The 25,629-nt window shown below is 39.2% G+C and overlaps 2 protein-coding genes across 2 annotated transcripts in view; one reads left to right on the plus strand and one right to left on the minus strand.

Annotated features, from left to right (window-relative positions):
* Nucleotides 1-4,886: 4,886 nt before the first annotated feature.
* Nucleotides 4,887-19,057, minus strand: LOC108683131. The gene is made up of 10 exons (XM_018172417.2): nucleotides 18,852-19,057; nucleotides 16,740-16,899; nucleotides 14,740-14,894; nucleotides 13,389-14,041; nucleotides 12,762-12,990; nucleotides 10,825-10,992; nucleotides 10,213-10,365; nucleotides 9,235-9,335; nucleotides 7,832-7,994; nucleotides 4,887-7,541 (listed from the first exon to the last, which is right to left on the minus strand). Exons 1-10 carry the CDS (start codon nucleotides 18,955-18,957, stop codon nucleotides 6,703-6,705), a joined length of 2,727 nt encoding a protein of 908 aa, XP_018027906.1. The 5' UTR covers nucleotides 18,958-19,057; the 3' UTR covers nucleotides 4,887-6,702.
* A 335-nt stretch (nucleotides 19,058-19,392) lies between these two features.
* LOC108683126 overlaps nucleotides 19,393-25,629 on the plus strand; it is a gene marked incomplete at its 3' end in the record, with an annotated part of 36,136 nt that continues 29,899 nt past the window's right edge. Inside the window, exons 1-5 of the mRNA XM_047882009.1 lie at nucleotides 19,393-19,669; nucleotides 21,492-21,572; nucleotides 21,896-22,055; nucleotides 24,592-24,755; nucleotides 25,080-25,173. Of these exons, the coding sequence (XP_047737965.1) occupies nucleotides 19,566-19,669; nucleotides 21,492-21,572; nucleotides 21,896-22,055; nucleotides 24,592-24,755; nucleotides 25,080-25,173 (603 nt within the window). The remainder of the gene's footprint in view (nucleotides 19,670-21,491; nucleotides 21,573-21,895; nucleotides 22,056-24,591; nucleotides 24,756-25,079; nucleotides 25,174-25,629) is intronic.

Below are 25,629 nucleotides of genomic sequence, written 5' to 3' on the forward strand. Positions count from 1 at the left end.
GAATGCAAATAAAATAGAGTCGTTGGCTTGAGCTGATCTCGTTATCTCTCCATCACGTCATGGGGCGCAAACAAAAACTATTGATAATAAAAATTCGTTTGCGAGTTGACATTCACTGCCAAGACCACAATAAGCTATGAATGTTCTGCGATGTTAAGAATCGGCGACAGGCCTACGGCCTAATAAGCGCTGAAAACGCTATATTATATTACATTATAAGGATGTCTCAGAAGGAATTGTTGAGTCTTCCTTGAAATTGCTCAGTCACCTGTGGATTTCTTTGCAAGCTACTGAAGACGTGCAGAAGAAAACGATCGCCATTAGTTCAGGTGAAGCCCATCTTTCTGGGCCGGTGAACTGCCGCTGGGCAAGGAAACGTATTCGGTGATCATAGTTCTATGATAATTTTGGCTCTTAGATTGGAATTGGAATAAATGCTTTGGAATCTAAATGTTTATCAAAAGGGATAATAATGGAAAAACGTGATAATGAAAACGTTTATCAAAAGTGATAATGAAAGTAAAAAAAGATACTACAAAATTGCAATGTGCAGAAGGAATTTCCGATGCCTTTAAAATATTTTGGTACTCCTCTTATTTTAATGCTTGACTTTGAACTCGTATAACTGCGCTGAGTCTAAGGAATATTGATCTTCATACGCGAATGGATAAATTTTCTCGCTCTAATGCTATTAGAACAGAAACAGTCGTCCGTGTCGAGTGATTCTGCTACACCGATTTTTCATCCACTTTATCGATGTTTGCCTCATTGGGTCCTTTTATTGTATCAATTATATTTTAGTACACATTCTTCTGTCGCCTTAAAACTCCATTTTCACCCTTCCACATCTTGTTCTGCTGTCTTTTCTCCGTCTTCCGTCCTATATTCAGAAATATGTAAGCCTGCTCCTTAAAAATTCCACCCCAGGCATTTCATTCACTTTTACCATCGTTTATCTTCTTTGAATTACTACTTATATTTTATCTTCTTCTTTTTATGTATTTCATCTTATTCTGCGTTGTATTATCTTATCATCTTCTGATTTTCTAACTTTCATCTTTAGTTCTTCTATCTTTTATCTTCTAGGAGTCGTCACGCATAGATGGCTCATATATAGCCAAGGGAATTCCTCGTCTTGAACATATATATAAATATTAAAAACATATTTGTTTATTAAACAAATTAAACATATTTTGTTCAATGACTCAAGCTGGTTTAATCCCTCAAAACAAAATATTGGTAATAATTATTCAAAAAAACTTGTCAAGCGTTAAAAAACTAACTTTTAGTAAGTTAGTTTACTAAAAAAAGAAAATTATTACATTAACCCAGCAACATCGGAGAAGTAATTTTTCTACGCAACAAAATACAAATCAAAGAAAATAAAATAAATAATAAATCATTTACCTTTGGTAGTCAGTTAAACATTCTACTGTTAAATAATGATAACATTTGACCAAGAGCCATATAATATGTCACAAGACAACGTTGTTTTGTCAGGCAGTCGAGCAGGCTGCCGTTATTAAGTAAATTGACTATGTATTTTTAAGTTTGATTGCAACATTTTTCGTCAAATAGACACACAACTGTCGCTCATAAACTCTACATATACGAGTTGGTCAGTGCCATTAAAGTTACGATGTCTTCGTCAGTTAGTTTGTTTTTGACCGAAAACCCGACACACAGCCTCGACAGTTAAAAATTATTTTACGCCAGCCAACTGCACCAACAGATTTTTACATAAATTTATCGACGATAATTTTTTATTTACTTACATGTAATCGCGAGCATAATAAAGCGACTGAGTAATAAAATGAGAAAGTTGAACAGGAACAGCAACGAAGATGGGGCAGTTGAACAGGAACAGTAACGAAGATGGGACAGTTGAACAGGAACAGTAACGAAGATGGGACAGTTGAACAGGAACAGCAACGAAGATGGGACAGTTGAACAGGAACAGTAACGAAGATGGGACAGTTGAACAGGAACAGCAACGAAGATGGGACAGTTGAACAGGAAAAGCAACGACGATGGGACAGTTGAACAGGAACAGTAACGAAGATGGGACAGTTGAACAGGAACAGCCAGAAAGAAAAAGGACAGGTGAACAGGAACTAAATAACACTTTTATGGAAGAAGAATAATTGTAAAATTGGGCACAGAATTGTAAAATTGGACGCAAAATTATTAAATTGGACGCGAAATTGATAAAAATATATATAACTCAGTGCTTACTGCAGTGCGTGACTGAGAGCGCATTTTCTCGTCGACGAAAATGTGAAGTCACGGACGGACAGACAGACGGACAGACAGACAGACGGACAGACAGACAGATGGACAGACAACCAGGCCGACATGGCGAGCACAATAGTGCATTCTTTCCATAAATGAGAAAATACGCTAAAAATTGAACGCAGAATTGTAAAATTATAAGCAGAATTTTAAAACCATAAGCAGAATTGTAAAATTATTGGCAGAATTATAAAATTGGACGCAGAATTGTAAAATTACGAAGAATTGTAAAATTGAACGATGAATCAAAGTCGTGAAAAGCTAAAATATTATAGATTAATGTGTCGTCAAACCAACGAATTTCACGCTGCTCAATTTTGCATTGTAAGTCCAAGAATGGATAAAATTGCACAAAATATTGAACTTTTATATTAGAGACATAATACCCGTGGAATGAGTGCTAGTTCAAGGAAGATGACGAAGTCCGTAGACTTTCAACATTCGGTGGCACCGCAAATAAATTGAACACAACGAAGACGAGAGAGTTTTGTTGGTATATTTTTTTCTAACTTCAGGTACTCATTTTTCATGCAAACTGAATTTTCAAGTGAAGAAATCTTTTCAACGTAAGAAACTGAATGCAACGCATGCATGATCTTCGTACGAAAACACACATTGAGAATACAAGTCATTAATACAAACATCGACTTGGATTGAAAAATTTTCAGCATATACGATAAATAAAGAGTTACTGAAATAAACTAAAACCTTTAAACACAACCAAACATGCATTTAATTTAGGATCTTTTTAACAACTTAATATTTTAGCTTCGCTTCGAACCAAATACAAAAGAAAAATCAAGGGTGCATGAAATGCATCTCACCGAGAATATTAAGTAATCTTTCAGTCAGAGCATCCACAGTTTTTTAAATAAAAACGCCGGTTGTCACATGTCTGGCCTGTTATGTTAAGGCGGTAATTTTCAATAGGGGATTGTCAGGACGCAAGTCAGCGATTTTTTTGTAGGATTTCTTCTCTTCAGGATTTCTGGACGACAGATTTGATCGGCGTTTGATGCAGCATGGATGAGGATCGTAAAAGCGTCTTCGCAAGTTACGACTCTCATTTGACTTGCAGAGCAGGGAACTGTGTGCCTTTGACGACCAACGACACCTAAAATGGTGGCAACGGTGTTACTTTGAGTGAGTACTTGTGTCATAATACGACACCTAGAATGCAGGATAGTGTTACTTTGATAGCCGACGCCACCCAAGATGGCGACCAGTTTTATTGAGACCGCAGGAGTATAAATGACCGATAAAAAATACAGTGGAAAATGTTACTTTCGGGAGTCACGCGTACTAAATGGTATTGACAATTAACTGGCGTTATTTCGCATGTCCAGCCCATAATAAAATGTGTTCTTTAATGGAAAACTAAGTTACGTAAGTAGCTTTGGAGATCGGGAACACAGATATTGCTACAAGTATTTGGACGAGTCTTGAAACAAAGCTCCTACGTTTGGACATCGAAAAAAAAAAAAAAATCTCGTCGAGTCAGCAAAATGTCTCAGCGCTAACGAGTATAAGTATTCGGACAAACAAATAGATTTCATCTACCAAATTGTGAAATTTTTGGCACGCAGCACTTCTACGATCTTTTGTCGAGCCATACAGGGTTAGCATGACTAACACAAGGACATGAGAGCATCGTTAACTGGACAAAGACTTCCACATTTATCTTAGTGTGATAACTATACTTGTATACAATATCCGTGTCTCAGCGCTACCGAGCATAACAAGAAGCCTTCTTTAGAATCCAAGGCATCTGAAAACTTTAAAGTTTAGGCCTGTATTTTTTTTTCGCCAGCAAAGCGTGTAGCGAATTTGAAAGAATAAATTAGGATCTATGACGGTCTGGTATGTATAAATAAAAGGCAGTTAGAAGTAAGCGTTTACATATCACAAATTGAGCACAATTAATCTTTCAATTGCTAAGCAACTACTTTAAAATTGTTATTCTCTATAAAAATTTGGCTTTCACCACTTCAATGCTTTTAAAGCAAAATGGATTCTTTGGACGAACTAGATCTTATTTTGATTGATCCGCCTTCAGAGTTTATGTAATTGGCGTTACTATGAGTATTAAGAGTGAGTGATGAGTGATGAGAGTGCTTATTGCGTGAGTATTGGGAGTGAGAGGTGAGAGTGTTTATTGAGTGAGTATTGAGAGTGAGAGGTGAGAGTGTTTATTGACTGAGTATTGAGAGTGAGAGTGTTTGTTGACTGAGTATTGAGAGTGAGAGGTGAGAGTGCTTATTGACTGAGTATTGGGAGTGAGAGGTGAGAGTGTTTATTGACTGAGTATTGAGAGTGAGAGTGTTTGTTGACTGAGTACTGAGAGTGAGAGGTGAGAGTGCTTATTGACTGAGTATTGGGAGTGAGAGGTGAGAGTGCTTATTGAGTGAGTATTGAGAGTGAGAGGTGAGAGTGCTTATTGAGTGAGTATTGGGAGTGAGAGGTGAGAGTGCTTATTGACTGAGTATTGAGAGTGAGAGGTAAGAGTGCTTATTGACTGAGTATTGAGAGTGAGAGGTGTGAGTGCTTATTGAGTGAGTATTGAGAGTGAGAGGTGAGAGTGTTTATTGAGTGAGTATTGAGAGTGAGAGGTGAGAGTGTTTGTTGACTGAGTATTGGGAGTGCTATTTAGCGAGTATTGATAGTGAGTGATGGGAGTGAGTGCTGAGAGTGTTTATTGTGCCAGTATTGAGAGTGATGTGTGCGGTAAGAGTGCTTATTGCGGGAGTATTGACAGCGAGTGGTGAGAGTGAATGATGCGAGTGCTAATTGAGTGAGAGATGGAAGTAAGTGGTGAGAGTCATTATTGAGGGAGTGGTGAGAGTGAGTGATGAAGCACAAGATGTTTAATGCAATGTTCATGCAGCATCACAGCCGAAGAGCAGCGCAATGAGAATCCCTCATTTTCCCCCAGTGACAGCAACGCTTCATAGGTAGACATTTTATTCAGTCTTCAACTTCACGACTTTTATGAATACAATGATACATTCATAATACAATTTATTTTATATGACACAAGAGAGAGGAAAATTTCAATTTTTCATAAGAAAAATCATCGCAAGCTAGTAACTAAAATAGGCTGAGCGTTTGACGTTCAAAGGATATAATTTGCTTGAAAAATTTGTGAACCCAAGCCTCTTTAAAATACGCAACTGAATACGCAACTGATGAACACACATAAATTATACTCGTCTTTTATGCGCTTGAACGGTAATGGCCTTGAAAACTTCCTAGCATTTCAATCACTTAACGTAAGTGGTGACGAAAATAGATTACATTGAAAAATATTCTTGATACCAGTCCATTAATATATTGAAGTTCCTACGATCAATCACAGCATTGGTATTGTGAAATCTCCTAATGACGTTGTGGACTTCACTATTATTATATTACCACTATTATTTTTCTTTGAACTTCAAAAAATTATATACCCATCGTAATGCCCTGCTGCTCCTGCAGTTCAAAAGTGACAAAAGTGCATGAGCAGTTGTTCAAATATGAACATCTGTTAAAAAAATAGATCGAATGGCCTAATTGTAATATTAGATTATCACCTTGAAGCATCCCGAGTAAAGAGATATGGAAGGAGAAAGGCGATGAAAGCTTTCAGAAAATTCCTTGTAATGTTAAACGTATAAGCCAACTCCCAGGACACTATACTTCCTCAGGACGGTGAAAATGTATAGAGGACATCACGACAGAAATTGTACGGACGTGCGAACGTTGGCAGGATACGAGAAATAGAGAGCAAATGTCAACGATTTACCACTAACGTCATACGTAATTTAGCGGTCTGCAGTAACATTTCCTCATTTAATATTGAAAATTTCCCGTCATTTATTACCCATTTTATGGTACGCACATCCATCTCGCACTAAAATGTCGCTGAATCTTAAAAACAACATCCTCGCTTGAAGAGCATTTCTAGAAAACGCATTCGAGCGTAAAATTTACTTACAACAATTCGATAACCTTTAATCCAACAGGAAGTTCAGTGTATATACCAGTAGCTTTACCAAACTGTCTGACATCCATACATTTATTGTGGCATTTAAAGCCATTTAGGCCATTTAATTAAAAGCCACAACTTGGGTCTTGTGGAACCATCGCTCTATTGTCAGTGAAAAGTCTGCTCAAATATACCTTGTCGATGGTACCCCATCTGCAGTACAGAAGGATACCTTGACAATGGCAAGCAAGTACTAATGGATACCCTGTCAATGGTTCTTCAATTACAGATGAATAATACCTTACCAATGCAACTGCAAAAATAAATGGCACTGCAAGTAAAGGTGACCTTGTCAATACTAGTACTTCAAGTACAAATGAAAATGCTTAACACTACGTAATCTAAAATCAAGTTGTGCACAGAGATCAAGGGGCTACACGCCCTCACAAGCGCTGGAATGTTAGTTGAGAGGACCGGAAACTCTCTCGTCCTCCGTCAGCCAAGTCTTCGTCGGTAGCGTTAGCGAAGACTCGGTCACTGACATCGCCCGGAGTCTCAGCTTCGCCGAAAATTCCATCGGCACGACGATCAACTTCGCCTTCCGAGCTGCCGGACGAGACGACGTCATCGGGGCAGTCCGGGACCAAAGGTCTAGGTCTGAAAAGCCTGGGTATCCTAAACCTCTCCGACACAGTTGACTTCACCCGAGTCCAAGTCTGAGCGGCTCTAGCCCAAAGACTCGTGCTGGGACCAGAAGGAAGTGACAAGCATGGATCGTCCGGCACGTCAATATTTTGCTGCAACGTCCCTTCTACGTCATCTGCTTCATCAAGGTCTTCAGTGGGATGCCTGGGAAACGAATGATAGTCCGGGAAGGGCGATCTGTTCCTTAGGCCCATAACACTGGTGATCCAATTCTTGGCTGAATTTAGGTTGGAGCGAACACTAGACGATAAAAACCCTTCCTCGTCCCGTATATTTGTCTCCACTTCTTCGTTTTGCGGCGGAGGCTGCTCTGGCACCACTCCGTTGCCGTTCTCAACCACGTGCTCTTCCGAAGAGTAGACATTGCTGTAGGAACTTCCACCGTCAGGAGGAGCCCGCCTCAGTGTTCGGTAGAAGCAAGCCGAGGCTTGGGTGTAGAGGAAAGCTCCAGCCCTACGAGCAGCTCGCCAGTATTGGAGGTTAGGCGGCGGGAAGGGAGGCGAGTGTCGCTCTCGGTATCGTTGATAAGCAAGGCCAGTGCTTAGGATGGTGAACCACAGCGTCAGCAGGACGATGTCTGCAGGATGAATGCCAATGATGCTGGATTAGTAGTAGCGAAGATGTACAAACGAATAATAACCACAATCAGGACTAGGTGAATTGTTGGGATGAGCGGCAGATTTGTGGTCGCTGAGATAAATGCGATTAAAAAATCACAAAATTCAATTCCCATTCCACCCACTACAAGTTCAGGAAGACAACCCAACCACAATGAGTGTGAATGAAAACCACCCCTTCCACTAAAGGGTCTGGAGGCCAACCCTCATCACCCACCACAAGATCTGGAGGACAACCCACCCCACCCACCACAAGTCTGGAAGGGCGGGAAGCCTATGGCGGCGGTGTAGCCAGGGACGGTCATGGCGGCCACGGCGTTGATGGCGATGTAGTTGAGGGTGCAGCCGAAGTAGAAGGAGAGCGGCACGGTAGCGGCGTACGAGCCAACCAACACGCACGACAAGATGTGAACCTGACACGCACGTACCCGACGTGTTGTAGTTATTGGGTAGTGGTAGGTGGTAGTGGTGGTTGGTGGTAGTGATAGTAGAGGTAAAAGTTTACTCAACAGCTTTGAATCGGGGCAGACTCCCCTCGATAGGGCAAAATCAACATATAACTGAAAATTGATTGTACATGTACATGCCCGGTGATTTTCGAACAATGAAAAAATACGAACTATACCCGCAGTAAGAATTTTTGCAGGTTACTGATTGTGACCGCACAACTCGTTAGAATACATTAAGAAAACCTGTTCTCAGGACCCACAGCCTTGGTGTACTTCGAGGTACATGTTCACAGAAAGTCAAAGCCTGGAAGCGGTCGGTTATTCTGGACTGCGTCGTGAAATCATTGCTTGGTTTTCCCACCAGCAAATTTATACTATCGAACGTATGGTTATTGTGAAATGATATTTATAACTGCAAGGATTTTTAGGAAACGGCATCTTCCAGTTATCCTCTATCTCATTTAACTTTTTTCTCGTCGGGTTCTGCCCGAACACAGGCACTCAGCACGGTGACAGATGAGTAATGAAACGACGTCTGTGACTTCTCATATGTTCAACAAAGCCTTTCTAGGAACAGTTAGTATAGGGTATTTTCTCTAAAGGTGTGATTAGGCACGTTTGTAACTAGTTTCTGATCTATACATTTCGGGTATTTCTCAGTGGAAACACTGATGAATATTACATACAATAGACATGTTAAAAAAAGTATACGAGTGGCACAATCTATGAATGTTGATATGTACGAATTTCCTTTAAGATAAGTGTTTTAATAAAGATGTAACATTTATTTTGTTACTTGCGTCGACTTCAAATAAATAATTGCGATGCATAAGAAATTTCAGTTATATTCTTTAAGAGTAGTTTTAGGGAAACCTATTAATAAAAGAATCCCATAGAATACAGACAAGCCGGTCTCGCGGCTCCGAACCTGGGCCTTAAGAAGTGGACGGCAAGGCTGTTTTCCGGCTTTCTTACTCGGCCATGTATGGAATTGTTATCAATTTTGGAATTGTTATGAATCTTTCCGTAACTGAAAGAACTCACGGTCTTGATGAAGTATAATGAATGAGTGATCAGACTGCTTTTGCAATTCTATATTTAAGAAGTGGGCGATTTTATATATTTCTTCAACGCTCATTCAGTCTTATAAAGAACTTTTACTGCTAAAATTATTATCAATATTGATTTAATTGGAGGAACTCACGGCCTTGATGTTCCTGAAGGAGTAGGCGACGAGGCAGAGCGCGAACAGCACCGGGATTACCACGAACACCGCAACATTAGAAGGTGTCGGCACCAGCGCGTCTGATCCAACACATACGTACCGCAAAGTTCAAGTTAATATATTCCGTCAAGAACTAACATCGTTAAGGTGTAGCTTAATAAAATATAACTATAAACGTTGAAACTAAATTAAATGAGAGACGAGTGTTATTACGATAAAAAATGATCACAGAACAGTCAAATTGCGTACAGAGGCGAGATCTGGTAAGATCACAAGCTTACCCTAACAAAATTTAGATGCGGGTTAAATAGGTGCTGTCTGCAACTCGGGGTGCACGCAATTCACCCGCTCTATATGTCCGATTCGACTCTACGTTTGAAATTCAGCCTCTGGGCGGCTTGCAAACTCAACGTGACTAGGCTCGGCTAACCCTTATCCTACTCTCGGGCATTCGGACCCGCTGAATAACCCAGAATAACTTTAAGCCGAGTGTAGCGACTCTTGGGCAGAAACCTAGGCGGTATCTGAATTTCCTTTAGATTATTGACAGATGATGAAATTTTTAGCGGGATTGACGTAACACAAAAAGTAACATGGCACAAAATACATTGAATCGCCGTGACGATGTTTGGATATCAGCATCGTGTAGTGGTCGTTTCGAACGAGTAGGAGAGACAATCTATTTAGGGTGCAAGATTTCAGTCCACGCGCTTGATAAAGAGAGAAATCTGGACACAAATGCTATCCACGGACTTTATTTCGGACAATGACAATGCCAATATGCCTTACTAGTGCCAGTCAAAATGCCATTTCTAGGCAGAAACACAAAAAAGCAGAACTTAATATAATAAAAAAAGAAAAAAATTTAAGCAAATAAAATAATTAAATGATGACTCACATTTAAGGAAGTGAAAAAAATTGAAGCAATACAAAAATAATAATTAAATGGCGACTCACATTTGAGGAAGTGTGTGGTGGTCATGGCAGTAAGCAGACCGGCCTCGAGGATGACGAGGAGAGCAGACACGAAGGGCCGCTGCAGCTTGTGCCACAGCAGCAGCCACAGCACCCCACACACCAGGCTGTACTCGAACGTGCCTAGTGCCAGCACTGTCAGGCATGGCCATAATGTGCCTTATTAGGGCCAGCACTGGCAGACATGGCCATAATATGCTTTATTAGGGCCAGACATGGCCATAATATGCCTTATTAGGGCCAGCAACATGGGTATTCCTGATTAGTGGCAGTGACAATGCCAATATGCCATATTAGTGCCAGTGACTGAACTAGATTTACAGCACAAGCATTGTGAGCGACACTGCCGCAATTGATACTTGCTTGTAGAAATTATTCTCAGTAGCACAACTATCAACTTACTAAATTAATAACTTGTTAATCTCAACAATCAACAAGTACAGGAAGTTCAAACGATGTCCGCTTCACCCTAACTAAAATAAACCAAACAATTTCGGCTTAAATCCCAACCATGTTGCTTGATTTATGTATGTTTAAACCGACAATCAAACCCATGACGAAAATTAAAGCGAATAATATTAATCTTCAACTCACTGTGGAGGTCAGCTTTGGGCACGTGCACGAAGGTAACGAAGAGAATGAACCACGCGCCCAAGAAGCCTGCGGTGAACATCGTGAAGTTAAGCCAGCGGTGACCCACGAAGCACAGCACCAGGCCCACGAACAGCAGACTTGCACAGAACATCTGCGGCAGCGGGTCAACTGCCCAACACAACAACCGACTTCACGTATACCATCTTTTTAAATTAAATGGCCCGTACTTTTGGCCTAGTTTACTAGCTCGTACTATTAAATAGCCCGTAATTTAATAGTACGTAACATCTGCGGCAGCGGGTCAACTGCCCAACACAACAAGCGCCTTCGTGTATAATACTGTATAGTTTACTCATACTATATTAAATAGCCCGTAGTTTTGGTCTGGTTTACTCATACTATATTAAATAGCCCGTAGTTTTGGTCTGGTTTACTCATACTATATATTAAATAGCCCGTACTTTTGGCCTAGTTTACTCATACTATATTAAATAGCCCGTAGTTTTTGTCTGGTTTACTCATACTATTAAATAGCACGTAATTTTGGCCTAGTTTACTCATACTATTAAATAGCCCGTGATTTTGGCCTAGTTTACTCATACTACATTAAATAGCCCGTAGTTTTGGCCTAGTTTACTCATACTACATTAAATAGCCCGTAGTTTTGGCCTAGTTTATTCATGCTATCAAACTGCCCGTGCTTTTGGTCTAGTTTACTCATACTATCGGTATGAACAGCGGAGAAATAAAACTTAAGACAAAATACTTCCGAGTATAAGCCAATAAGACTATATAACCGCCGCTACGTACCTCACTATGTACTAGTAAATTGATTTAGACGCAGCATAGTTCAGGATATTGTGTACAGTGAGTTTCGAAAATTTAGAATTCAATTTTCCTTAGCCGTGTGGAATTTAATTGTTGGAAGTTAAGTAAATAGAATATAATAAAGTAAAAGAACAATTCAAAATTTTCCCTACTTCTCTCTCCGTTTTGTGTTACTAGTCGTCATTCGTAACATTTTTTTCAAAGAAAGATTAAAATTACTCATACTATATTAAATAGCCCGTAGTTTTGGTCTGGTTTACTCATACTATATTAAATAGCCCGTAGTTTTGGTCTGGTTTACTCATACTATTAAATAGCCCGTAATTTTAGTCTAGTTTACTCATAGTATTAAATCGACGGTAATTTTGATCTAGTTTATTCATACTATCAGAATGAACAGCGGAGAAATAAAACTCAAGACGAAATAATTTCGAGTATAAGCCTCTAAGACTGAATAACCGCCGCAACGTAGCTCACTATGTACTAGTAAATTGATTTAGACGCGGTATAGTTCAGGATATTGAGTACAGTGAGTTTCGGGAATTTAGAATTCAACTTTCCTTAATCGTGTCAAGAATCAACAAAAATAATAGGGTACCCAATAAGGTTTAATGTTTTAAATGTAAATAAATGTTTTACATTGTTTGATCGATTATACTTGTATTCTAATTGTAAACTGATGATAAAGTTCTCCGATAGTTGTTGAGTGAAATCACGGGAGATTCTCAGAATTTTTTTTTTTGTTGCTTTCAAATTTTCAACTAATTTGCTATTGTGGGCAATTAAATTACAGAAATATTCATCAATCCACCGATATGCGTGGAATATACACAGATCAGAGCACGTTATCATATATGTACCTTTATACAAACGAACCACTACACACCTGCACGGATCTACATATCAACATACTATGACTTACCACACACACCAACATACCATCACTCACCCACACATCTACAGTCTATCACGTACTTGAACAACATGCACTTACCCACACACTACCACACGTCCACACACCACTTACTTAAGCAGTATGAACTAACCCACACACTAACACACATCCATACACCACAATATATACACACTCCGTAACACCCCTCACCCACCCAGTTTCGTGCAGCGATGTTGTTCGTCAGGAATGAAGTCACATCCGTATGATACGGACGAGGAGTACAGGGACCCGTTCGTGAGGCGCAACACGTCGTGCGCAGACGTGTTGGCAACACGCACGTTCGTCACGAGCACGCTTATGACGGCGCCTACACCAGAGTACGAAACGAACAAGTATGACGGAGGCGACGACGTGTCGTTTGAATCCGACAGAAACGAAGCCACCTTTGTGGAAAGACAAATGTTTCTAGGGTTTATTTTATACTATAATTTGCAGAGTGTTTATAATAATTTTCTTTTGCGTGTATAAAATAATCATTTAAAAGTTATTTAATAAAGTTAAGAAAAGCTCACTGGAGACATTTTAGACGTCAGTCTACAGCCATGGAAGAGAATGAAGCAACGAGGGACTAAAAATTTTTTCCCTGTATAAAGTTAATGAGAAAAACATTAATAGCAAATAAAACTTGAAAAAAACGTAACAAAGGGAAGTCAGATAATTAATATTCTGAAGATCAAAATTATTCCGAAATATCGACTGAAAACTGACATTTTATCAAAGGTATGACTAGTTAGATCAGAAAATAGTTTGAAAAGTTTTTTATTTCAGAAAACAGTTTCACCTTGAGGGCACGCGCTCGCAGCAGTTGCGGTGAACTCGTCTCCACGACAGTACGCCAGTAATGCTCCTCCTGCATGTCACCTTCGTACATGTACGACAAGTACACCTCGTACAACAACTTCGTCTGACCACTCTCACCATCGTCCAAGATGCTGTTCGTCGTCACTGCTGCCGTACTAGAAGGTGATATGGCCTCCGTAGTTACGTCGTTTCTCAATTTACGTTCTGCAGATTTCTCGTTTCTAGAGTCGCTGCTGAAAATATGCTTCCCGGAAAAATTTACTTGAGAACTCCGGGTTAGAGACTCGATGGAGTCATGACTATCGTTGCTATTTCGAAAACCAGACTTAATTTTTTTGGTCACAAAGCTAAACAAATGAGAGATGAGAGACGAGTCTTGTGTCGCATTAAAGCTCTTGTGTTCCGCAGTATCACTAATCAGACTGTCCGATTTTTCCACACTGGTTTTAACTGCGGTCTTCGTGTGGATTTTAATACGCGGGGAGTTGTCCCACGACGCGTTATCTTCCCCACTAAAGGCGCGTAGAGATGGGGAAGCGGGAGGAACCGTAACTAATGTAGTGAGGATGCTGGGGAATAGCTGCAAGTATGGCTCAGGCATTGGGGAAGCGGCAGCCCCTCCAGGGATAGGATCTGTTGCAGATTTATAAAACGAAACATAATTAAATTTATGATGAAACGAAACAGAATTAAAATTATGAAACGAAATTATGTTTCGTTTCATGCTGAAACGAAACATAATTTCGTTCGAAACATAATATGCTGTTTCGTTCATCATTATTTTAAATTAAGAAACGAAATATAATTAAATTTAATAAGGTTGATGAAGAACAAATTGACTGACGTTCTGAATGTCACGAACCCCAGTCAGATTTCTGTTCAGTAATACAATATCTCGATGTAGTGAACGTATATGCTAATGAAACTCTAAATTACTCACAAATGCAATATCTATGGAGCAATATAAATTTATTGTCATTCTGCACACAGTTCTCTCACTTTGATGTCTTATTCATTCCCATTAACGTCTAGAATCTCTTTAACATAATTTAATATCTATAGATCATAACACACAAGTTTTTAACATGTAAGATGAATATTTTCACTTTGATGCCGTATTTATTCCATTACCGTCTTGAATCTCTTTAATACACCCTTAATTTAATATCTATAGATTATACACACAAATTTTTAACATGTAAGATGCATATTATCAATCTATAGAAGCATTTGAAATTAATTAGGTTTATTAACATGTAAGATGAGTATTTTTAATCTGGAAAACATTTGGCATTAATTAGGTTAATTTTTCAGTAAATATAACCACTGACCGCGGTTGGTGTAGGGGCGCACTAATAGCAGCACCTGCAGCACAGCGTGGTGAGCGTTGGTGATGTACACAAGTGGTGGCAGCGGCCGGGAGGCGTTCAGAGGCACAAACAGACCAGCGTTTGTGGCGTTGGTATAGTTACCTGCCACCAGCTCACTATATGCAAAGAAAGGATGGAATATAGCCGTGAGCGAAGTAAATTACACGGAATAGAATATATAGAATGAACCGTGAGTAAAAAACAGACAACCATAAAAGTTATACGAGCTCCCTATGCAAAGATATCATAGAATATAACCGTGGGTGGAGTAAATTACACGGAATAGAATACATAGAATGAAGCGTGAGTGAAAATAGACACCAATAAAAGTTATACGAGCTCACTATGCAAAGAAAGGAAGGAATATAGCCGTGAATGCAGTATATTTTACGAAAGAGAATACATATAATGAACCGAGGGTGAAAACAGACAACAATAAAAGTTATGTAGGAACACGAAAGAAGGTATAGGCAGTTTTATCACACACAGCATCTTAAAAAACGTGCATGCGATTGACGACACTCGACAAAAACATGTCAGCACAAAATGAAGGATAGGGTACTATTGTAAAATTTTCGCGAGAGACTTTGTTAAGGATTTACTACATATATTGCATTAGAGAAGTTTGTGCTTGTTACGAAATATTATATTGAGTAATGATTTCTCAAACTCTGAAAAAATTCTAGGTGTACCGGTAGTATATTTTTGAGTACCGAATTTATGTAAATAAAATAATCAGGTTTTCGAGATTAATGAGATATTGTGGTACCGATTACCATGGTATAGCGGTACCAATTACCGAGGTATTGCAGTCTCGATTACCGAGATATTGCAGTCTCGATTACCGAGGTATTGCAGTCTCGATTACCGAGATATTGCAGTCTCGGTTACCGAGGTATTGCAGTCTCGATTACCGAGGTATTGCAGTCTCGATTACCGAGGTATTGCAGTCTCAATTACCGAGATATTGCAGTCTCGATTACCGAGGTATTGCACTCTCGATTACCGAGGAATTACCGAGGTATTGCAGTCTCGATTACCGAGGTATTGCAGTCTCGATTACCGAGGTACCGGTATGACAGTCTCGATTACCGAGGTATTGCAGTCTCGATTACCGAGATATTGCAGTCCCAATTACCGAGGTACCGTATTTTAGTCTCGATTACCGAGGTATTGTAGTCTCGATTACCGAGGTATTGCGGTACCGATTACCGAGGTATTGCAGTCTCGATTATACCGAGTTATTGCAGTCACCGGGGTATTGACACAGAGCCTTCAATTAACAAAATATTCATAATACAGGCTAGATTACTGTGTTATTGCAACTTCATAGCCACAGTATTAAATTTATACTGACAGTGTAACAATTTTACCCAACACATCATGTATGTTTCCTACTAGCAAATAGCAATACCCAAAGTCATCACACAATCAATGCACACTCTTTCACTTCAACCCAACCCTATCTTCCAATCAATGTGCAGCATTCAACTTGAACCTAGACCTATCATAAAATCGGCCAATAATGTTCAAATTTCACACAAACTTCTCATTCAATCACTACAATATTCAAATGTGAATTCATGATCTAATAATCAATGACGGCATTGAGTTTAGATTTAACCTAAAGCAATAAAAATCACTTGAAAATGTTCAAATCGCAATAGGAAAATCAATCATTTATGATCAGAAGACTCAGTAGCAAACTTAATATTTAAACTATAACCACACATCATAAGCCCATTGTGCAAGACATGATACTATGGGCAGTCATGGATTGCGAATTACAATGCAAGGCTAATCAAGAAAGATCAAATTTGACAGACAATACTCTAAAAGAAAGCATACCTATTTAAAGGTATCATACAAACTTATTTACAATACAAAGACATTTGTTGTTTGTGGGTTCATGTCACATTAAATAGCTAACAAAAATATTTACTTGGAACCATAACACTCACGGCTGGCTAGAGAGAAGGATGTAGCGGCTTTGAGAATGTGCTTGCACTATCAGGAATGAGGTGTTGCTGAAATTCACCCCTTCAATCCTTACTTTAGTGGATGTGTTAGAGTCAAGACTCACTATTTTGTAATTACAGTCCATAGGGTAGATGATTGAGTCTGTAAAGAAACACAGATATACAATAATTGGAGAATGTTTTGGTGAGCTGAGAAGTCATTCAAAGCTTATCAGTCTGAAAAAAATTACAATCTACATAGTTTCCATGAATCTTAGTTAGTGCTTGTACCTAGCTATAGGTAGTACTAGGTAGTTTCAATCCAATTATCTTCAAAAAATAAAATTCTTCTGAAAAATTTGATTTTCGGCAAAAATTCAGCCAAAATTTTAAGATAAATGACACATAGAAACTTGGAGAGACACTTGACATGCCCAGGTAAGCCATCAAGACCAAATCCCAAATTAAAGTCAAGCAGCAATGATAAATCCATTTTTTTATTCATCCAACAATTTTTATGTGAATTACAAAAAAAAATATTTTTTTTTGCAGCATTTTATAATTGATAATGAAAAAAACATTTATGGAAAAATAATAGTATTATTGATAAACTACAAACAAATTAAAAAGTAATCATTAAAATTTACTAGTAAACAATTTTTCATCTTATTAGAATTGGTATTTTCCAGAATATGCTTTGCCAGAAATAATTAGCCTTCAATTCTAGCAAATTGTGCACAAGCCCCTACAACATCAGTTCGACTTACTACATATTAGTCAAACTGATGATGGAGCTGGACTCTGAAATGTTTTCAATCTCAATATAGTGAATTTTCTTGGCGTTTTCTTTGCTTTTAAATTCCTTGTGAACTTGCGATATAAGCAGACTAATGATATAAGTACTCCCTTACAACTACTCTTACACGAGATGAAAACACCCACTCATGCTTGCAGGCCATTTCATGCAATATTTTGGTCAACTCTGTGCCTTCAATGCCTCATTTCTTTTACATTAAATAAGAAAAATGACCTAATTTTTACTTTTTACTTTTGGAAATTACATAAAAATGGAAAATTAAATGGAAAATTCTGCTTAATATTTCAGATTAGCTTAGCTTGCCTTCAGAAGGTTTCATTTAAAATTAAAATTATATCATCTTTCTAGGAGCAGAGGTTCATATATTCCATATTGATCTAGCTTAGCTTGGTCAATTGATCAATCTAATTTTATAATTTTCAGCCTATCACCCAGTGGTTAACCGTTAAAGTTCATAGTACCAAGACTGGCGCAGGGAGGCATGGGTTTGAATTGTTCAATCCCAGCTCTGTGAGCCAGTTTCTGGTCAGAATTGGCAAGGAGGCCAGGTGGTTAAGCACAGCAGAATTGTAGCAGTGAGTTGTGAGTTTGAGACCACAAAATACTGATTGTTCTGCAATGTTGTTAAGAATTGGCAGCAAGCCTACGGCCTAATAAACGCTGAAACAGCTATTATCAGGATTAGCTGAGTTATAGAGAGAAGGACCAGTTTCTGAGTTTCAAGTCTTTTGACATTATATTTGTGTTTTTTATAGGTTTAACATCAACTACAGACTACTTACTACTACATACTAATAATACTAGTATAGGTAGTATATTAATTATTAATATTGTTACCTATCTTGCATTGAGGCATGAGATGATGAAGAGGAAGTTAGGAACTACATTAAATTTAATAATATTACTATATTTTATCAACCAAAACATATTTTGAAAAAGAATTCTTTTTAAAAATATCATTGTCTTTCTGAGACAGTTCATGAGAATCAATTATATTGACAGTTCAACAAAAAAAGAAAATTCAGATCAGGGGAACAAATAACAATTGTTATCAATACATTTTCAAGACTTAATTTTGCATGAATGCATGATGTAGTAAAATTGACATGATGTAGTAAAATTGACACAATTATTATTGTGTGCAAATTGTAAAATTTTAGCACCTAATTGTATTACAAATTTATTGCCTAAATCGAATAACTTTTGCATATTTGACTTAGTCCAGGACGGAACTTTACCTACTAGGTAGTACTACTCACTCCAGTATTTAGGGCCAGTAATTCTTGGATTACACTTACCATTTGACATTAAAATAGGAGATAAATTGCATTTTATGCACTTTGGTATAGAATACAAAACCAGGATAGCAAATAAGAGGCCTAATCTTTCGATTCTTAAATACATTTTAGCAGATATGTCGAGTATGTATCCGAAATTTTGTAAAGTTACAAATCAGGTTTGCAATTTGCATCACGTTACACTACAGAATACATATCAGGCCTGACTGTTGTTTACAACTGTTTGTTCGTTTCGCTACGGCTTTGGCTTCACACTAAGATACATTCATCCAATCGACATTCTAAATACTACATTCGTAATTTAGGAAATAGAAAGAATATATGCTTTTTTACGCTAACTGTAATACTATTATGGGAACTTTTTGGCTCGTAGACTGTAGAATTTTGAAATTTTTTATTACATTTCTTTTCAGTTATACTAAAGTCTTGAGTCATTTTTTTTTTCGTTTTACACGAGTCATTTTTATCATTTTTCATGCTATAAATATCATTATCATTGATTATAAATATCAAAGATAATATTATAAATTAAATAATGAACTCCCGCGTTATGAAATCAGATTTCTTTCCCCATTTTCTTGAATTTTGTTTGTTCGCCAGATGGCACTGGGATCAGTGTCAGTCAGTGGGTGGTGTAATCAATGCGTGATTTTGTTGAATGTAAACAAGGGTAGAAATTATGTTGTTCATGGCGTAAATTAGATAAGCAAAGAGATGGGGAAGGACGCTGAGCTTCTAGAGGCCGCCCGATTAGGCAATTTGCCTATTGTGGACAAAATATTGAGTTCTAAAGCTAGGAAAACTGGACCATTGGCCAGGTGAGTGATGTGACGGACAACTCGAATCTCGATCAGAGAGTGCCATGAGAATTTTAATTTAAGTTGATCAGCTGTTTTTCTTACTCATATATATGTTTCTGTAAAAAGGATTATTTTTAGGTTTAGTTATTATTTATTCAAAGTTCAAACAGATGTTGCTTCCAATCTCAATGAATATATAGCTTCAGCTTTAAGAACCATAAAATTTGTTCTTATTTTAGAATGAAAATTGCCAATTGCCGAATTATGGGATGTTATACAGTTATACTCATATACTGGTAGGGGCACTAGGGCGCTTGGTGGTATGATATGTAATAAATCTATAACTTAATTCTGTCTTTGTTAAATTATCATTAATGCCATATAGCTACTAAAATTTACAACATAGGCCTAATGGAAATGTTGGCCACAATGCTGTCTCTTCAAGTCTCAAGATGCAACCAATGTAAAATTATCATTCAGATCATTTGCCACAAGATTTTAGTGTTTAGTAAGTAAGAAATTTCCAATCTTTGGTGTAGATACCAAAGTGAGCAAATGTATGGAGATTTTTGGCAAAACATTAGCATTAAAATCTTTGTATAGTATGTCTTCAAAAGATCTTGCATCACATTTCTCTTCAAATAACTTTACTTTACTTGTATTTTCAGCATCAAATTCTGAAAAACCTGAAGGGTTAGGCCTAGTACCTATTTCTGGTGACAAATTGTCAATAATACTTATCAATTTTGGGCCTAAAAATCTGATCTTGGTGACACAATTGCCAAACTCTGCTTAGTTGGGTTTAGGATATTGAATCCATCCACTGTTCTGTCTGCTCATATATTTTTATATTTAAATCTTCCTCTAATTTTTTTCTTCATCTAAAGACATCAATTTTAGTGCTGATGCATTGTCAAAAATTAAAATCATGAAAATATCTTAATGCTAGTTTCTTGACTTACCAAAAGATTATTTTTATACAACTGTAGACGTCTAGGCCTATATGAAACTGCAGGTCCTATAACGTACCATGAAAAGTAAAGCACAGCATGGGTCAAGCTGTCAAGGATTCCAACTCATTGCTTTGAAAAAGCTAATTCATTGACAATCACATGGTAAAATTATGGAAGAGGCAGTTTCAAATCAAACTTCAGGGCAAGATGTCAATTAAAAAAAACATGCCCAAAGATGATTGATGTATATGGAGAACAATGTTTCATGAGTAAGAACTAAGAAGTATACCTGAGGCTGTAGGGTGCATAGTGGCAAACCAGTGTGAATTCATAGAATCAGATAATTTTTAATTTTCTTATTTACTCAAGACTTAAACCAATACCTTATGTAGGATGATGCTGGTATCCATGATACTCTGCTGGTCTACTCATAATAGTCATAAAACTTAAAATTTACCTTGAAGGAGAGGCTAAAGATCTCCCTGCCTTGCCACTATGGTAGGGTGTGATAGGGCCGTGGGCACCAGTTACACCCATGGCTCAGAGCTCAGTCATACCCTCTGTCCCTTGTTAGTCCCATGGCCCCAGGTATACCCACGGTTCCAGTTGTACCCACTGCCCCAGTCACAGCGGGCATTAAAGATATTCTTAGGATTTATATAAATTAATTTAATACCTATAGGTACTTGATCCAAAAATGTTTGCTGAGTTATAAATGGTAAGCCTAGTTTGAGGTTTTGCAACCCATTATAACCTGCACATATACCGTACATTACCACTCATGAATGGATACCATTAAATATCAACTGTAGTTATAAAAGCCTAAGGTACTATTACCTAATAATAACTATTATTATATTGATTGTTCTAATTGATCATAACAACAGTTTACGCCGCGGTGTTGGAGTTAACTGCTCAGACACTAACGGCTACACGAGCCTGCATCACGCTGCCCTCAATGGCCACTAGTGAGTCATTGATCCAGCATGCCATTTTTCCATAGCTCAACAAAAAACCAATTGCTGTATGATGATTTTTATTTTCATTTGGGAACATACATGTGTATCAATATCTTCATCAAATCATGAATATATTCAAAGCTGAGTGGAAATTTTGGTTTGTGAATCCAATCTAAGTGACTGGTAACTTGAATAGGTAATAATACTCGTTACATTGATTTTCACTTGAAAGTGTAATTCTTCATTGTGTATTCACTACCTATTCAGTGTTAAGCTAATCAGGCTCATTGATCACGATGGTGCATTAATATGGAAATAAATTCCATTCTCAGTGGGATTGTGTGTTCCTTGCTGCGGCATGAAGCCTCCCCCAACGTCCAGGACCACAAGGGGTCCACACCCCTGCACCTCGCGGCATGGGCGGGCCACACCAGCGTCGTCAAGGCCTTACTCACCCTCAGCGTACACATCCCTGCCAACATCAACCACCAGGTGAAAACCAGTGATAATCATGGCCCCAGTCACACCCACAGCCTCAGTTACTCCCACAGCCTCAGTTACACCCATGGCCCCAGTTACACCCATGGCCTCAGTCAGACCGTGTCATGGCCCCAGTTACACCCACGGCCCCAGTCACACCCATGGCTCCAGTTACACCCACGGCCCAGTTACACCCATGGCCCCAGTTACACTCACGGCCCCAGTTACACCCACGGCCCCAGTTACACCCACGGCCCCAGTTACACCCACGGCCCCAGTTACACCCACGGCCCCAGTTACACCCATGGCCCCAGTTACACCTTGGGCCCCAGTCACACCCACTGCCCCAGTTACACCCACGGCCCCTGTTACACCCACGGCCCTAGTCACACCCATGGCCCTGGTCACACCCCCCCAGTTACACCCGCCCGCAGTTACACCCCCCCAGTTACACCTCAAAGCCCTGTGGGGGCGATGGTCAGAAGTCCGTGTTTGAGGGCGCGGCCATCAGCGGCGGTCAGTATGAAGCATCGACCATCAAAGGTCCTGAGGACGGCGGCCACGGAGCGTGAAATGGATTCCAGAACCTGCTCGTTCAGCTGCTCAAATAGCAGTTGTATCTAGTAACTAGCAGTTGTAATTAGTAACTAGCAGTTGTAACAAGTAACTAGCAGTTGTAATTAGTAATTAGCAGTTGTAACAAGTAACCAGCGATTAGGCTTAGGAAGCAACAGTTATGTCTAGTTGATTGCAGTCATACGTATAGGTATATTTATAGGTTTGCCTTGTTCTGATGTGTGCAAAGTTCCTCGTATTGAATTTTATCAAGTGCAATTCAAGCGTTCCTGATAATTCCTTGCTGGTGACTATGAATACGAATGTATGTGTTAACTCGCTGAGAAGAGAGCTAGGGAATAATTTTTCGTGAGTTCTTTAGGTGATTATTCACTTTTAAGCGTTGTCTAAGCGACTGCCGGCACCACTGTATTCGTAGCATCTCATGTACTCTCCGAACGCTGTATTCGTAGCATCTCATGTACTCTCCGAACGCTGTATTCGTAGCATCTCATGTACTCTCCGAACGCTGTATTCGTACCATCTCTTGTACTCTCACACGAACGCTGTATTCGTAGCATCTCTTGTACTCTCACACGAAAGCTGTATTCGTAGCATCACTTGTACTCTCACACGAAATGTTGTGGGGTGTTGCGGGGTGTTAAGGGGTGTTACGGAATGTTGTGGGGTGTTGCGTTGTGTTGCGGGGGTGTTAAGGGGTGTTGCTGGGTGTTGCATTGTGTTGCGGGGTGTCAAGGGGTGTTGCGGTGTGTTAAGGGGCATTGTGTTTGGCAGTACTGCGTGGTGTTGTGTGATGTTGCATTGTGTTGCAAGGTGTTGCATTGTATTACATGGTCTAGCCTCATAACTTATTCTATCTTATCACTTTTTCTTTCCGTATGTAGCTTCTCTATCGTGCCATTCATGTTTATCATGTGCTGTTTTATCAATTCACTTGTTTTTTATTGCCTGTGTCGTGCCATATTTCCATTTTCAACGTTATATATTGTTCTTTCATGCGATTTGTTCTCTATTGCTAATCTTGATCCATAAAATAGTCCGGCAAATTTTATTGGTCTTTATATATGTTGTTCAATGCTGTCACTTGATTTTGTCATGTGTTTGCCGACCTTACACTTCCGCATTCATTAAATCATTTATTTTATCATTTATTTTACCTCGTAATTGTTTATTAAATGTTTCTTACACCTCGTCTTCCTTCTTATCATAATAAAATTCTAGATAATATATATAGATTATAACATGGGTAATCCCGCTCTCTAGGAACGCTGCATTACTGAGCGTCTTGCAGTGACTCTTGTATAGACATAAAACTGTGCAATAAATAATTGCATTTGAATATCTGTTTGAACTAAGCTAATAAAAATATGGTGCCTATAGGCTTCATGGTCTTATCTGTTTATCATTTCGCGTTATGTTCGTTCATTGACTATATCATTAATAGCGTGGAGTTCTGTTATCTTATCTAACACGGCAGTGCTAATTCAATCATAAAAAACTCGATGCTCAATTGTTTGCAATTCTACCTGATAATCAGAAATGCATGTGGTCGACTTCCTCGAACTGAAGTAGGTGATCGACTGATTGATTTACTGATATGATTTACCGTTTACGGTAAATTAAATACGATGCTCTCATATTTTTACGACATTGCTAAACGCAAATACAGCAAGAGGGAATTTGAAGCATAAAAATAGAATTTTTAATCACTAAAGGGAATTTTTGGTCACACTGGCCCTTTAAAAACTGGGCTGAACTCCCTCATTGTCCGGTCGCATCTCACGTCTTCTCGGCTGACAACAATGTGGGAATACTAATTACCTTTATTAAATGTATATTTTTCAGTAATAATTAAAATACACATTACGCTTACGCATATAATAAGTGATTAAATGAGTTACTAGCTTGGCCGTAGTATGATCGTGATTACTTTAACCGTAATAACGACCGCGTGCATGGGCCGTACCATCAGGCAGAGACTCCGCTGGATTTGGCCGCTCAGTACGGCCGCCTTGAGACGGCCGAGCAGCTGATCAGACGACACCCTGACCTGCTACGGCCGTACACGCCCAATGCTGCTACGGCTGCCGTGTTCCCGCACACTCCTCTGCATCGCGCCTCTAGGAACGGTCATATGTGAGTGGACCGTAGCTGTGGTGACCGTGGGGGCGCGGGGATGAGGGGACCTGTGGTGACCGTGGGGGTGAGGAGACCTGTGGTGACCGTGGGGGCGCGAGGGTGTGGGGACCTGTGGTGACCGTGGGGGCGCGAGGGTGTGGGGACCTGTGGTGATTGTGACTGTAATGGCGGGTGATCATAGATTTAGCAGTTCTTGCATACACGCGTACCAATACCATCTGTAACTCTTATAACATACAAGTAATTAACTCAGTATCAAAGTAAAGGTAAAGTTGTTGAATATAATTATATATTAAAAGGCTTTAACGTTGTCTACGGCAGCAACATCGTGCGGCTGTTGCTGACGCACGGCCACCACGTCAACGTGAGGACGAGCCTCGGCAGCCCTCTGCACGAGGCCGCCCTGGGGGGCAAGGTTAGTGGCTGATGAAGGCCTGCTGGGTGACTGGTCAACGTTTGTAGGGGGGACCCAGTCAACGTTTCTAGAGAGGCCCTAGTCAACGTTTCTAGGGGACTAGTCAACGTTTCTAGGTGCCTTGCCAACGTTTCTAGAGGGGTTCTAGTCAACGTTTCTAGAGAGGTCCTAGTCAACGTTTCTAGGTGCCTTACCAACGTTGTTTCTAGGTGCCTTGCCAACGTTCCTAGAGGGGCTCTAGTCAACGTTTCTAGGTGCCTTGCCAACGTTTCTAGATGAGCCAACATTTTATGGGCCTCTAGGGCCGAGCCATCATTCATAGGAGCCTCTAAAGCCTCCTAAACGTGTACAATTAACACAAAATCCTGGAAAGTTTTGATTTCTTTCGCACCTTTGTTATGGGTCTCGCTACAAATGACTTGGCGAATAAGGATTGTAATATGGACTGTACATTAT

The sequence above is a fragment of the Hyalella azteca genome, unplaced genomic scaffold (genome assembly GCF_000764305.2).
Source record: "Hyalella azteca isolate HAZT.00-mixed unplaced genomic scaffold, Hazt_2.0.2 contig9393, whole genome shotgun sequence".
NCBI lineage: Eukaryota > Metazoa > Arthropoda > Malacostraca > Amphipoda > Hyalellidae > Hyalella > Hyalella azteca.